This window comes from Cariama cristata, unplaced genomic scaffold (genome assembly GCF_000690535.1).
Source record: "Cariama cristata isolate BGI_N322 unplaced genomic scaffold, ASM69053v1 scaffold18798, whole genome shotgun sequence".
Classification (NCBI taxonomy): domain Eukaryota; kingdom Metazoa; phylum Chordata; class Aves; order Cariamiformes; family Cariamidae; genus Cariama; species Cariama cristata.
Window position 1 is genome coordinate 1 of NW_009629668.1, and position 13469 is coordinate 13469.

The 13469-nt window shown below is 40.7% G+C and overlaps 1 protein-coding gene across 1 annotated transcript in view; it reads right to left on the reverse strand.

Annotated features, from left to right (window-relative positions):
• Positions 1 to 586: 586 nt before the first annotated feature.
• Positions 587 to 13469, reverse strand: part of LOC104165602 (transcription factor SOX-5) — a gene marked incomplete at both ends in the record, with an annotated part of 88159 nt that continues 75276 nt past the window's right edge. Inside the window, 2 exons of the mRNA XM_009705268.1 lie at positions 587 to 760; positions 1687 to 1795. Coding sequence (XP_009703570.1) covers positions 587 to 760; positions 1687 to 1795 — 283 coding nt within the window. The remainder of the gene's footprint in view (positions 761 to 1686; positions 1796 to 13469) is intronic.

Sequence of the window (13469 nt, forward strand, 5' to 3'; positions counted from 1 at the left end):
CAACCCAAATCATTCTATGATTCTATGCTTCTATGATATTTAGAATAAAAGCAGCTTGTGATAGAGATAATGTACTAAAGGAAAATTTAATGTAACAGGAACATAATAAGAATCCTTTAAAACTGTCACTGTGAAAAAAAAAAAAAAGGGATGTATTTTAGGATCTTTTCCCTATGGCCATTGAATTGAACAGAAAGTGCTATGGCACAAATCAAATACTGGTGTGCTACCCCACAGATCTGGTTAGATGAAATATGAGGGCAAATAAATGATAGCAGTCATTTTGTACTTGTTCAATAGCCTAATTAAATGAGCTGGTTTTGTCTATTTAGTTCATGTTTTCACACCAAAACCACCACCACAATCTCAGTAATTAGAAAGACACAAGAACATTTCAGTTTATGGTTAATGCATACTGCTGGGCAGCACAGTGGAAGCTCGTATCATTGTTGCCCTTACTGCAGTCATTAAGTAGCAAAATAGACGTTCTAGAGACAGTAATTCTGTTGTGTCAGGTGCTCAGCTGTATTCAGTCAAAAGTTTTTTGAGTTTTGCTACTGAAAGTACAGTGCTCTACCATTCTTACCTAGTATCTTGCTGATATTGGAGTTGTGCATGTCAGGGAAAGCTTGAAGGATCTTCCTCCGTTCGTCTTTAGCCCACACCATGAATGCATTCATTGGGCGCTTGATATGGGGCTCATTGCTACCACGTCCTCTGGATTCCCGATAAATTCTAGACTCTGAAACTCCCGCACTTCCTAAAAAGAAAGAGAAAAATATTCCCAGTTTGTGTTTCATTATGCAGCTTCCTCTGCCATCAGTAACCTATGTCAGGTGCTGCACATCCAATGAGTCAGTGCTCACAATAGGTTAATGGCGTTTCTTTCTTTTACTTGAAGCAGTAGGAAATACCATATATTGTATATTATCTAGTTTTTAGTTATTCTATTGATTCAGTATCACATAGTATAGACTTGATGAAGAGTTTAAATTTTTTTTTCAACACAAAGCATTAAGCAGCTTTTCTAAACCATTTTTTACTACTTAATAACATATAACGTAAACCCAACACTTAGCAATGTAGATTTTCTTTTTACTTTCTTCCTCTCTTGCTTACTGAATGCTGGTCATATTATGTTACCCATCTTCTACTCTTTTTGTTATGGGAAGGGGGTGATATATGGCAACATCAGGCGTTTCTTCTTAATCAATTCTCTAACTAGCAAACGAACATTTACGCATCTGCCTGGTTTTATGCTTACCTCTCCCTAGCAACATAAGCAATAGCAGAGAAAGAAATGATCATTCACTTGCTTCATCAAACCAAGAAAGTTCCTACAGATGCAGAGCGTGCAACACCTATGGATGATCAGGTCTATAATTCATGGATTCACTGTGTGATCTTGCTTATCTCACACCTATTTGCCTCCTTTATTCCCTTTTACCATCAGAAATACATTCTTGGTCCAGTCTTGAGAACTGCAGTGTACAAAACAGAAGGCTAAAAATCACCTCCAGACTTAAACCACCACACGATGAATCATTTTTTCCTGCCTTGTTTCATAGCCACTTATTGCTAATCGCTCTTACTCCTCACAGGCCTCCAAAGCACTTGGATTCTCCTCCAGATCCTGTTGACATGTACACACAAACCTGGAAAGAAGGATAAGCCATTTGTACTGACCGTCAGAATCTCCACTCATGTTGAAATCCATCATTGCGTGGCTAAACTTCCCGTCTTCACTCTGTTTTACTGCCAGTTGCTGAGTCAGGGTCTCCAGTGTTGTTTTGTCCTGTATGGGCAAGATGATGTGATTTGGATCAGGAAAATAATTAAACATTGTAACTGCAAAGTTCATAGGTAATTTAGAAGGTTGATAGGGAAGGTGGATAACAATTCATTCACAACAGTTTACTGAGCCAGGTACTTAAGAATACATAATAATATTTTTTCTGGAAAAGATATGGTTGTAGAGTCTACCAAGTTCTTTTTAAAACACTCTTATTAGCTAGTGATGAGCAAACTTCATAGCGCTGAAAAGATTGATTTAGTTAGGCATGATAAAATTGGCTGCACATCTGAAGAATACTTCAACTCTATGTCCCTGGGACTGCAAAGCTGGACTGGAGGTTTAGATGATACATGCTCTTTTGCAATGTATTTATTGTTTTACTCGATTTCCAGCCTGCAATCAAAGTGCAGAGACATGGATGACTTTGCCCTTTTTCTTTTTTAAAAGGCAATATTTTAGGAAGCAGCTCATAGGGAAAAAACAACAACTGTAGTTCAAACTTATTCAGGCCTTGGGAAAGGGTCAGTCTGAATTAAGCATGATACTTGGGCAGCAGTCTGTGTTCTTGTCCAGACTGTTTTGCCCAACCCTACTAACACCCCGTCCGTCATTCATCTAGTCAGAACTATCTGTGAACCCTGGATTGCAACAGGCTAGTGCGTGCTGCCAATTAATCTGTCAGGCTGCAGTGGTGTCTAAAGACATTGCCAGAACAACATGCCAGGGCCATTAATTCCAATGTTCTCTTCAAAACACCTCGCCTCCCCCAAATTGTTTGACTTTACAAATACAACGGTGTTCCATTTTCCAACTGTTTTTGTTTTCCCAATGACTTTTACTCATAAACATTCTATCTTCCTGACAATCATATGTTTAAAAATAAATCTTTCAGAAAAGCCACACTAACATTTCAAAATGTTAGGCACTGTGCCTTTTACAAAGCTAAGAAAACGACATGATATGGCATGATAATAAAGTGGCTCCAGTTGAAAAAATTCTTTTGAGCTTCTTCCTGAAAGAAAGACTGCTGTTTTGTTGCTCTATTCCACTCCTGATGACTGTAAAAGATCAACAAACTAAAAAAACTTTCAGATTTCACACGGTAATCGGAGACTTTACAACCATTCTATGTAGCCTAATAATGTCACTGGGTTGTATTACAGAAGAAAGCAGAAAAGACAACAATGCGAATACAGAAACACTTCCCGCAATGTGATGTCCCTGTATCTGCAATTCAAAGAACAGTTCGAATTCATGCAAGTCATTTCACAAAGACTTTCTTGAGAGAGTTAGAAATGAGGCTAATCTGCACAACTTCGTATGCTCGCACAGTTTAGGGAACATGAAGTTAACTTTCCTACTCCTCACATTCATTTTCATTGCGGATCCCTTTTGGACTCCTGGTGCTCTGTCTATAACCAGACACATCATCACCGAAAGCATGCAAGATGAGTTACCCTCTTGGTTTTTGCAGGAAAAGCTCGTGCAGCAGAGTCAGCCTATCACAAGGAAAAGGGTTTCTGTAACACTACCACACACAGCGGATCCAGAAAGCTTGGAGAAGCTTCGAATAAGCACCTGAACTATTCAGGCATTTAGCTTTACCAAACTCTTTGATCTACTGGTTTTAACTCAGCTCTCATTTCCAAAGCAGCCTGTCAGCAGACAGAAAGTCAGGAATAAGTTGACTCTGTATTTCTTCCAAATGGATCTCCGATATATAATGGAAGTCAACAGGTTTTCCTCAGAAAAAAATCTATTTACTGTCAACTTCATAATGATAAAGTTCAAAAATTTTTATGTCAGAAATAATTTAAAAATGCTGCCACCAACCTAAAATATAAAACAACTTCTCCTCTTGTTGGGTATATTATGGGGGAGCAGAGTTACTCTGTTGCAGACTTTTCTTGAATCATGTATAAACCTCTTAGAGAAACTGAGCTGAGAGCGCAAAGGGCACAGGCTTAACAGCTTTTTCTTTATGCAGTAAACGCAGCTGTTGAAGGCGGAGGCAGTTACATTCAGAACCACACTCTGCCAACATGATCTGATTGAGTCTTAAGGTCAGCGAATACTCTGGCATGCTGTCTGCAAGGTACGCACCGGGTATGGCTCGTTTATCAGAGTTTGACTTAACAAGCCTACAGATGCTCTGCTGCTATCTATCTTGGGCAAAGTTTTGCATTCTGAGGTACAGCCACATTAGATGAAGTGAGCAAGCACAGGTATGATCGAAGAGGGGCTGTGAAGGAATGTCAGCTCAGTGCTGAGCTTTGGGGCTACGCTGCTCAGCCCCAGCGCTTGGAGGTGGCTCTCTGGACAGCCAAAACATGGGTGAGCGGGGAGACCACCCTTTCAACACCGTGACAATTTACCCCCTGCTACTTCAACATAGAGAAGGACAGTGTAATCCAATCAGCAATGACAAGGTGGCAACTAAAAAGAACTTCTGCACGACATTTCTCTTGAAAGAGGGGATGTCAAAACAGCCAGCTGTACTTTTCTATGTTAATGTTTAGAAATGCTTAAGTTTAAAAAGTATTCAGGCAAGAATAAGCCTCAGGCCTGCTCTTTCCTAAGCCTCTGCAACAGCATTAGGAGAGCAGAAAGAGATCAGCAATACCCTGGCAGGATGCAAAAGCCTGACTATATGTAAGTAGCGTTCCTATTTCCTGTCCTATGCTCTTCCCATTAAACACACTGCAGCTGATTTTCCCCAATCCTGATGTACAGAAATGATTTTACAATTACAAAACATTCGGAAGGGGCTAATGAGCATTCCCATGTTGTTTTGCCTGAAAGCATTCGGTTGATGACTTACGGCCTTTTGTGTTTTGGAGGCATCTCTTTACGTTTCCTACAGAGTCTTTCAGTTTATGGAGAAAATATTTATGGAAGCTCCAAAGAAACAAAGGAAAAAAAAATCTTATCTTCCCTGAGCCCAAATAAACTGGCAACTTGCTGACATTGCTAGCCCAGCCTCCTCTCACAGAACCTGTTTAAGAACTTCAAACAAGAGATCCACAATGGTTTCAAGTTTATACAAAAATAGGATCTATTTATCATCATTATTTTAATTCAATAGCAAATCACACATTCTTAAAACTGCCACCACTCTGCTGTGTTGGATTAGCTGTGTCAACAGTTGCAAGCTGCGGTACCATCCAGTAATAACAGGCAGAATACAGGCGTGTTGGGTTCAAAAAGCAGTTGTGATACAGCACTAGAATTGAGGAGACAGTGGCACATTCCTGCACACTATGTTGGACTATGCCTTGAACTCATTTTATCATTTTATCAAGCTCTGCATCCAATTGTCTTGCAGGGCAGAGAAAGAAATGGGGAACAGAGTTCAGCTAATGAAACTGTACATGCTTTTAGTTTTTTAAAGCTACAAGAAAATAACCAGAGTGATAATCCCTTCGTTTCAGATTTGCTCCACACCCCAAAGGTAAAATGCTATCCATCCTATGAGCAACGCAAGAGTGGCATCAACTGCAACCTACAACCAATACTGCCGGGGAGAACGGGCAAGGTTGGTCCAAACCTGGGGAAGTGGTGCAAAGAATTGCTTGTGAGACCTGCTAAAAATCAGACAGCACAAAGCAGCGAAAAAAAATGGTAAGGAATGCTTCTGCTCTTAGAGGAGAAGAAACATAGGGATCTCTTGCTAAAGATGAAGTGATTCTTTTTCTTCCAAATTTCTTCATTTTGGATCAGGCCCCAGCAGTCTGAAAGACATCTTATAAACATCTTTTTCCTCTATGAAGAACTTCGGCAGAGGTTGGGAAAAACTATCCTAATGGTCATTTCTATTGGATTGTAGGAGAGTCTCTCCGCAGGGGCAGCAAGAGCTCTGTTGTCTGGATCATTTAAAATTGTAATGGGCAAACCAGAGAAGATAATACTGTAGAGAGCAATCAATCCCACAATAGCCCAATTGTTTAAAGTATAACCAGAGAGGTTTCATCCATAGCCACAACATGATGAGAAGTTTCTAAAACTTTATTAATCAAAGAAAGTAAGCTGCTGGAGAAGATTGATTTGTACCACAGCTCCTAGCAATGTTCTAATTATATTTAAAGAACAATGAAAAACACATACACACATGGAATGTGTCACGTATTAAAAAAAAAATAAAAAATGACTAAGCACCACAAGTCAGACTCAATTTTGTGGTCAGCTGCAAAAGTCACTTGGCTCTCTGTCATGGATAGCTGTCATAGTTTAACAAAACATTGATCTAAAAATTACAAGAACTTTGTTGCAGTCTCTTTCATAGAAGAAACATGAAACAAGAAGAGTCAAAACATATGCAGAACAGTCTGATAATGTTTGCCAGAACTCCTCCCACTACTACACAAACATGAAGCAAAACCTTGAAAGGTTTGAGAAATAAAGACAGTCTGATATACGTGCCTACTCCTCTCTGACCTCACTGTTCCTGTCTTGTGTTGGATCATGGTACCAACACCGAGGGTGCACCTGAGACCATGAACACGCCTCCACGCCTGAAGGACTCCACAGTTCTTCCACAATACTGTGAATGCTGGGCATATGGCAACGGATCCCTCCTCCCCCTCTTCGAGACATCCTTTTGGCTGGGGTATTTGGCAAACACTGACAGTACTCTGAACTCCGTTAGGATTGTATTTTGGCAAGAGCTGTTTTTCCGATTGCATAATTCAAGGTTAGCAGTTTTACTGAAACACTCCGCTCTTCACTATTCTACTCCCCTAACCCTACCCCCATTTCCCCTGATACGAATATTTTTCCTCTCAGTTTGATGCCTGCAGAGATACAGCCAGTGTGGAATACCAGAGGAGGAGTGTTCAAGCACATCTCTTCACAAAAATCCAAGTGAACTGAAAGGCCAGGCAAAAAAAACGCCTTTGTAAAGGAGCAGGAGAGAGCCAAACAGGGTTACCTATGGACTGCAACGAAGAACTCACTCATCAGTTCTTGCACCTAAGAATTACAAATGCACTGATGGACAGAGTGCCTGCTACCTTTGTTCCCTTCAGTGTCAATACGTAAAAAAAACCAGATTGTTGCCTGTTATTGTCCTTTTTAGTGTCCCATTTCCCCCTCCCATTCCAAGTGCAGTTTGTTCAGCTATTTATCATCCTGCTCTGCGGGAAAAATTCCCACATCTAAACTCTAAAGGTGGTATTTTCAAATAGATTGAGTTTCGATAAGCTAGTTTTTATCTTAGATTGTTGAGCAGGGCCTGTGACAGCATCTGATGCGGTTTGCGGTGCTGAGGCAGAAGTCTTCTCTCAGCAAGCCCCAGTAAATATCAACCATTCCGACATATACCTCGGTCAGCATGCACCAAATCTTAAAGTACTACGCAGATTAGCTGCTACAACTATGATCCTGCAATGAAAGTTCACTTCTGTTTATGACAGAAAAACATCTTTAATTATCCGACACACTGGTGGTGCCAGGTGTTATCCATTCAACATCATGATATTTTCCTTAGCTCTCCAAAAAGGTGAAGAGTCTTATCCTACATTTGACATCAGTGAAGACTTCGGAAAAGTAATCTTTCTGTGCAATTCCTCTGCCTCTTGCAATAATAAACATCAGAATAGCTTGTGTTATAAAATCTTCATCCAGAGTCTTTCAAAATGTGGAAAACACGAGGTAGGTAGGCACCACAGATGACAGAGAGTTGGAAGAACTTGGAGGAACCACTCTCAGAAGTGAGAGGTGTGCCCAGAGGTTTGCACATGATTGATTATTTGCAGTCCAGGCTCTACTCCTGCATATTAATGCCATGGTACTTCAAAATAGAACTGTGCACACTGTCTATGTCCCAGTCCAAACCATGTTACAGTCCAGATCCTGTTACACCTATAGCTGCTGTAAGAGAATTTCCAGCTCTTTTCAGAGGGATATTCTATTTAGACACAGGTTTTTCTGTGTAACAGATGACATTGCCCAACTGTTTTGCACACGTCAGTGAATTTAGTCACAAAATTACACAAGGAAAGGCAATATTATTAACTCTGTTTACCAGATGGGAAACTGAGTCACACATTATGTGACTGGCCAAAGGCTCCTTAGTAAGACTGGTAGTTTTAGGAACTGAAACTAGCACTCCTGAATCTTATCTAAAAATTATAACCTCAAGCTTGTAATTTCTTTGTGTGTGGAATTGTGCCTCTTGCTGATGGCACATGTTACAAGCGAAAGCAAAGTAAAAATAAGAGCAGCTACAGATCCGCCATTACAATGGACCTTGCTTAAGTAACGCTTGCAGGGCTGTAAAACTCATAAAAAGCACATGCATAAAATGATAAAATAGAGGGAGACTTTCAAATGTTGACTCAGTAATTGTTAAACCCCTTCTGGCTGCACAATTTTATAGTCTTCTACTGTACTAATGAAAAGGGAAGAAACAACAAAGAAGAGTTTTAGCCTTCCAATTATATAAACTCTGTGGACCACCAAAGAAGATGAAAGATTATTTATAATGTCACAGCAATTTATCATTTGGGACTTTTTGTTGTTGTTGTTGCATCAAAGTTGAGCATGAAGAAACAATGCATTCACCACCCCCTCAGCTCTTTCAGTCCTGCTTATCTGAGATCTCTTTTTTTCATGGAATATCCACCCACAGAAACTAAAAGCAGCATTAGAAGCAAGAAAATAAAAGTACATTTTTTTTTTGTGGGTCTTCCTGATTTTATGGTACTTCTTTCAGAATTACTATGTTCAGTCTTAATTGGGGCTACATCACTTGGTAAAGGAACCATATCGTTTGGTTTACGGTATACATTCAACTCCAGATTGGTTCAATCCCGCCTAGAAATCATTGCATCTGATTTGTAACCTCCACAGAGTGCCATACGGACTCAGTAGAGAGGTGTCCTATGACGTGTTACAGGGAGAAAGTCAGATGGATCAAGCAGGCTCTGACACTTAACTACTCTCAGGAACAGACATTCAGTCACAAGGTGAATTTGCTGAAATTTGTGTAGTCATTTTCTCTGCCATATGTTGCGGACATAGGTCTTTGGTTTCTAAGGGCTCCCAAGTCAGTACCTTTCAAAGCACTGAAGGCAAGACAGAGGCCACTGAAATAAAAAGAGGAAAATCCTCAATAACTTGGCAGGGATCAGGTCCTTAAGAATTTTCTTTTTTTTTAATTCTTTATTTGAGAAAGAATTACTTCCTCAGTAAAATATATTATTTCACTTAGAAACAAAGTGATGGGAAGCAGCAACTCTAGAGGAAATGAGGACACTGAGGTCCTCCTTTTCTTTGGTTATGAGCTCTGAGAGATAGTGCAAGTCAGGATTTTTAAATGAAAAAGCAGGTAGGACTGACCCAGCCCACTACTTGAAAGAAGAAATAAAAAGGAAGCAAAAGGAAAGCAGAATGATGAGACACTGCTTCCTTCCTAGAAAAGTTTTTACAGTGTGAGTATAGGCATCGACCTCGAGCAGATCCAGCTGTGATCTGCTGATTGCAAACAGGTTAAGAGTTACATGACCCAGTTTCTCATCTAGACTTCTTTCTGGGCTGACACAGTCTGTAACTTTGTGCAAATTGTTCAGTCGCTGCACCTTAGTTTCCCCAACTAAGCAAGATGGAGATCATGACATTTTCCCACCATTGTGAAGAGTTTTGAGATCTCTGGACAAAATCTGCCCATAAATTTTAATGAAGGATTTCACAGCAAGTCAGAAAGAGCTGCTACAGCCGATCAGTGAGGAAAGGAAGGGTTAATTGGGTAGGACTGGTGGCACACCGAAAATGAAGAAAGACGAAAATCACAACCCACACAAGATATCCTAGGGAAGAGGGTCTACACGCATGAAAAGAGAAAGCAAGCACACAGTCTCTGCTTTCCTGGCAATTGTTTATCAAACAACGGGTGACTCAACTGCACAGCAGCAATACAGATACACAGACTATTCTTTTCCATTTTTTCCCTAGAAGGTATTCAAACTATGAAGGCTGCTGTACCTTTACTTCCATTTCCTCCAGCCCTAATGAAGAAGTTGACATACTATCCAGGCTCCATGAAAGAAATCACCACATTTTTCCAGTCATGAAACAAGGTTTAGCTTGTCTACTTCCCAGCACCAGCATCCATACAACTAAAGGTAAAGTTCAGCACCCCCAAAACACAGTAGTGGCTGTTTGTCACTCAGCTAAGTGAACACCTGCATACTAGGATGGGCAGAACAGGACAGGGTGACCCCCAGGAGCCTTAAGTGGACACAATTCACAGAAGAATCAGCCTCAGCCTCTATTGCACTGAAAAGAGGTAGCACACTGCCGCTGGTGCCCATGAATGTGCTGAAAGCCCTAGCTATTGAAGGCACGTGATTACACAGAAACAATAAAAAAATCTGAGGAAGTAATTAGCTCTTGTGGCTGTAGGGCACAGCTTAGAATTTAAACCCAAAGACTCAAAAAACTCAAAAGACATAACAAGAACTCCAAATCAACTGTATCTTTTTTTCCAGAAGGAAATTGATCCACCTTTATTGAGCTTAATAAATTTCCACTAAGGTATAAACAGCTGCAGTCCTCCCTGATCCACACTAGCCTGTGAATGTTTCCAGTCTCGGCCCTTTGGAGAGAACGAAGACTTGAATTCCCATTCCGATTTCAGCAGCTGCAAGGATCCAGGGTTCTCCCCTTGCCTTTTCGTTTGCTCTCCTTGACTTCAGTGCGAGTTTCATGCACACATCTGTGGGCAGAATTTGTTCCTCCCTCTATACGTTTCATTTCTTCTTAGCTAACCCTGCCCATTCATACCTGCCAGAACAATGCACTGAAGACACACACAAATATAGATGCTTAATTTTTCTTTGAAAAATGTATCTGGGCATTTAATAGGTGATGGTCAATCAGGAAAAAAATAGGTTTTTTAAAATAAAGAGCTAAAATCCTTGGGTGAATAAAAAAAATCCTCATTGCAGAATCTCCCCCTCCCATGCGTAGGCACTTGCTAACTGAGAGTAGTGGCACAGTGACAAAAGTAGCACAACCAAAGGCAGGCTTTACTAAAAGAAAAGGGGGGAGGGGAAGTCTTCCACTGGCCATCTGTGAAAACAAGGCATGTGGCCATTAAATGCAGAGGCTGTAAATATAAATATACACAAGCTCCACAAAGCAAATGGCAAAAAAAAATGGGGTGGGGGGGGTGGGGCAGGAGAAGGAAAAAGGAGTAAACTTTCAACTGAAGTAAATCAAAATGTTTAATGCTTAGTTACCAGTGCTGGGCAAAACCAATTTTGATCTTTGCGGTGTTCCAAACTTGACATGTGTTTTTAATTAAATCTAAGAAAAGTTTCAGGAGAAATGACAATAGATACAGTAGCCCTGTTGAATAGAGGACTCCTTGAACATGAATGAACCTGTTGAGCCTGCTGACTGGACTTACTGAAAGGTTGACATAGAGGGTGATGGATGGGGGATGACATAATACCTGCTCGCCTTCTTGTCGTGCTTTTTGAAAACTGTCTGCTCGGTGTTGATAGCATTAACAAAGAGGACTGCAACCTGCATACAAGAATTTCTGCTGGCAAATAACCTCAGCAAGACAAAATTAGGAAGAGGGTGTGGAAAAGGTTAATAAGAAGGGGATATACAGTTGTTAGGACAGTATGTTAACTTTTATGTTGTGGGACTGTAACAGTCCGTTGTCTGCAAGATAGTCCCTGATCCCCAAACTGTTTAATAATTACTCCAAATGGATCTCTGCTCACACTGCGAGAAGAGAACAAAAATACTACACTGATCATGTTTCCTAGTGTTTTACAGGCCAGTGAGGAATAGAGTGGGCTACAAATTACAGGACATATATATCAGCGGTCTGCTGAACTTGCAGGGATAAGTGTGCATGTATGTAATGTCTGTGGGTAATACAGCCTCTGCTAGTCACTGAGAGTGCTAAAGTATTTTCCAGTAAAATACTACGGAGATTATGAAAACAGGCAGGTTTCAGCTCTTACAAAGTGATTTGGTTTATATTAGTACTGCACCTCTGGAGTTATTTCCAGTGGGTTTCACCTGTTTGGGAAGCTCAGCTTGTGCCAGGTCCCATTCTTCCCAGTTTCAATCATTAGAACTTATTCACTCTAGTCAGACCCACGGACTGTCAGTGTTTGCTGCAAGCATGGGGTCAGAGTCTGTTTTACCAACCCTTCTCTTTTATTCTCCTCCCTGCCCTTCTCTCCTCCAGTTTTTTCTTGACTTTCTGGTTCAAATTTAACCGTTAGGGGAAGAAAAAAAAAGTTATTGAAGTAAAATTCTCTACTGCAAGAGAAATTTAAATCCCATGTGTTAAACCAGCTACTCCTTATGTCTTTAGTAAAGGGAGCTCCAGTGTTTTATTTCTCAAAGGCAGCAGGATCTGCTGGTTTGAGATTCTTAATATCCCCCTCCTCCCCAGGGGGAGAGCAGGGACAGAACTCATTTCAGCTCAGCAGATCACAGCAGTTTCTTAAGAGTTAATTCTGCTATCCCCATCCATCAGGCAGCCAGCGAGGCATCAGGAAGGAATGATGGATGTAAAATTATTACAGGGCTGCCACCCGATATACTTACTGCCATTTGTAACTAACGCTGGAACTGACACACTTTTTTCATTATTAAACATCCACATTAAGTCAACATTGGTCACTGTCATTTCACGTTTGGCACTCTCTTAAGGGGAAGAAGGGGAGGTGGGGTGGATGGTGGGAGGAGGGGTGGGTGGGAATGGGAGCAAAGACATCCTGAACCCGGTGTGCCATAAGCATGAGTAATAAATAGGCTCCTGCTTACAATGCCGGAATAAATATTGTTACAAATAGCTCTTTAGTTACAGCCCAGCAGACAAGTACATGTCAGAGCCTTTTAAAAGGACACACTCCATGCAATAATAGGGAGAACTTGTATCACAGGTTAAGAAATACGTCCGCACAGGAGGTACATGTATTCGGATGTACTCATCTCAGAGCGTGCTATGAATATGACTGTGTCCACACACATCTGAAACGCTTGTGTGGTTGTGTACACGTACACAACTGTCCCAGCCGCTGGCACCTTTAGCAGCAGGCACCAGCATTCAGAAACCAATACCTGCGTTTCTACCAGTGTACACAGACACATGATCAAATACCTGCTTGTGTGCCTCCTTCCTCCTTTTTTACAGTTACCAGGGTACATACACGAATGCTTGAGAGTCTGATTATAGTCAGAAAATTACTGGCTAGCTCGGTGCATGTTTGTGCTGCGTATCTCTGAAAGAGTGCACTGTAGGCTTGTATGCATGCACACACATGCTGGCTCTTTGTGTTTGTGTACATCTCCTTTGCAGAGGAACAGGCAGTTTTGGGGCCGAACAAACAGACCAGAGTCCACTTGCTGATGTTGCCCATTTGTGGTGTTTGCACTAGATGACAATCTGCACTCTAAGCTACATGTATAAAAGGTAACATTGTTTATGTATAGCACATATCAAGCTATAATTAACTGTAGATGACAATTACAAATAAAACTATGCTCCTGGGTTTCCAAGAAACCAGAAAAACATATACACACACTTCTCATTTATACATGGAAATGTTTCCAAGAAAAGTAATGTAAAAATATGTTTTATTGCATTTGCAATTAAAATAGGTTTTAGTAAAATCCATGTTCATCATGATGCTCATATTTTTTA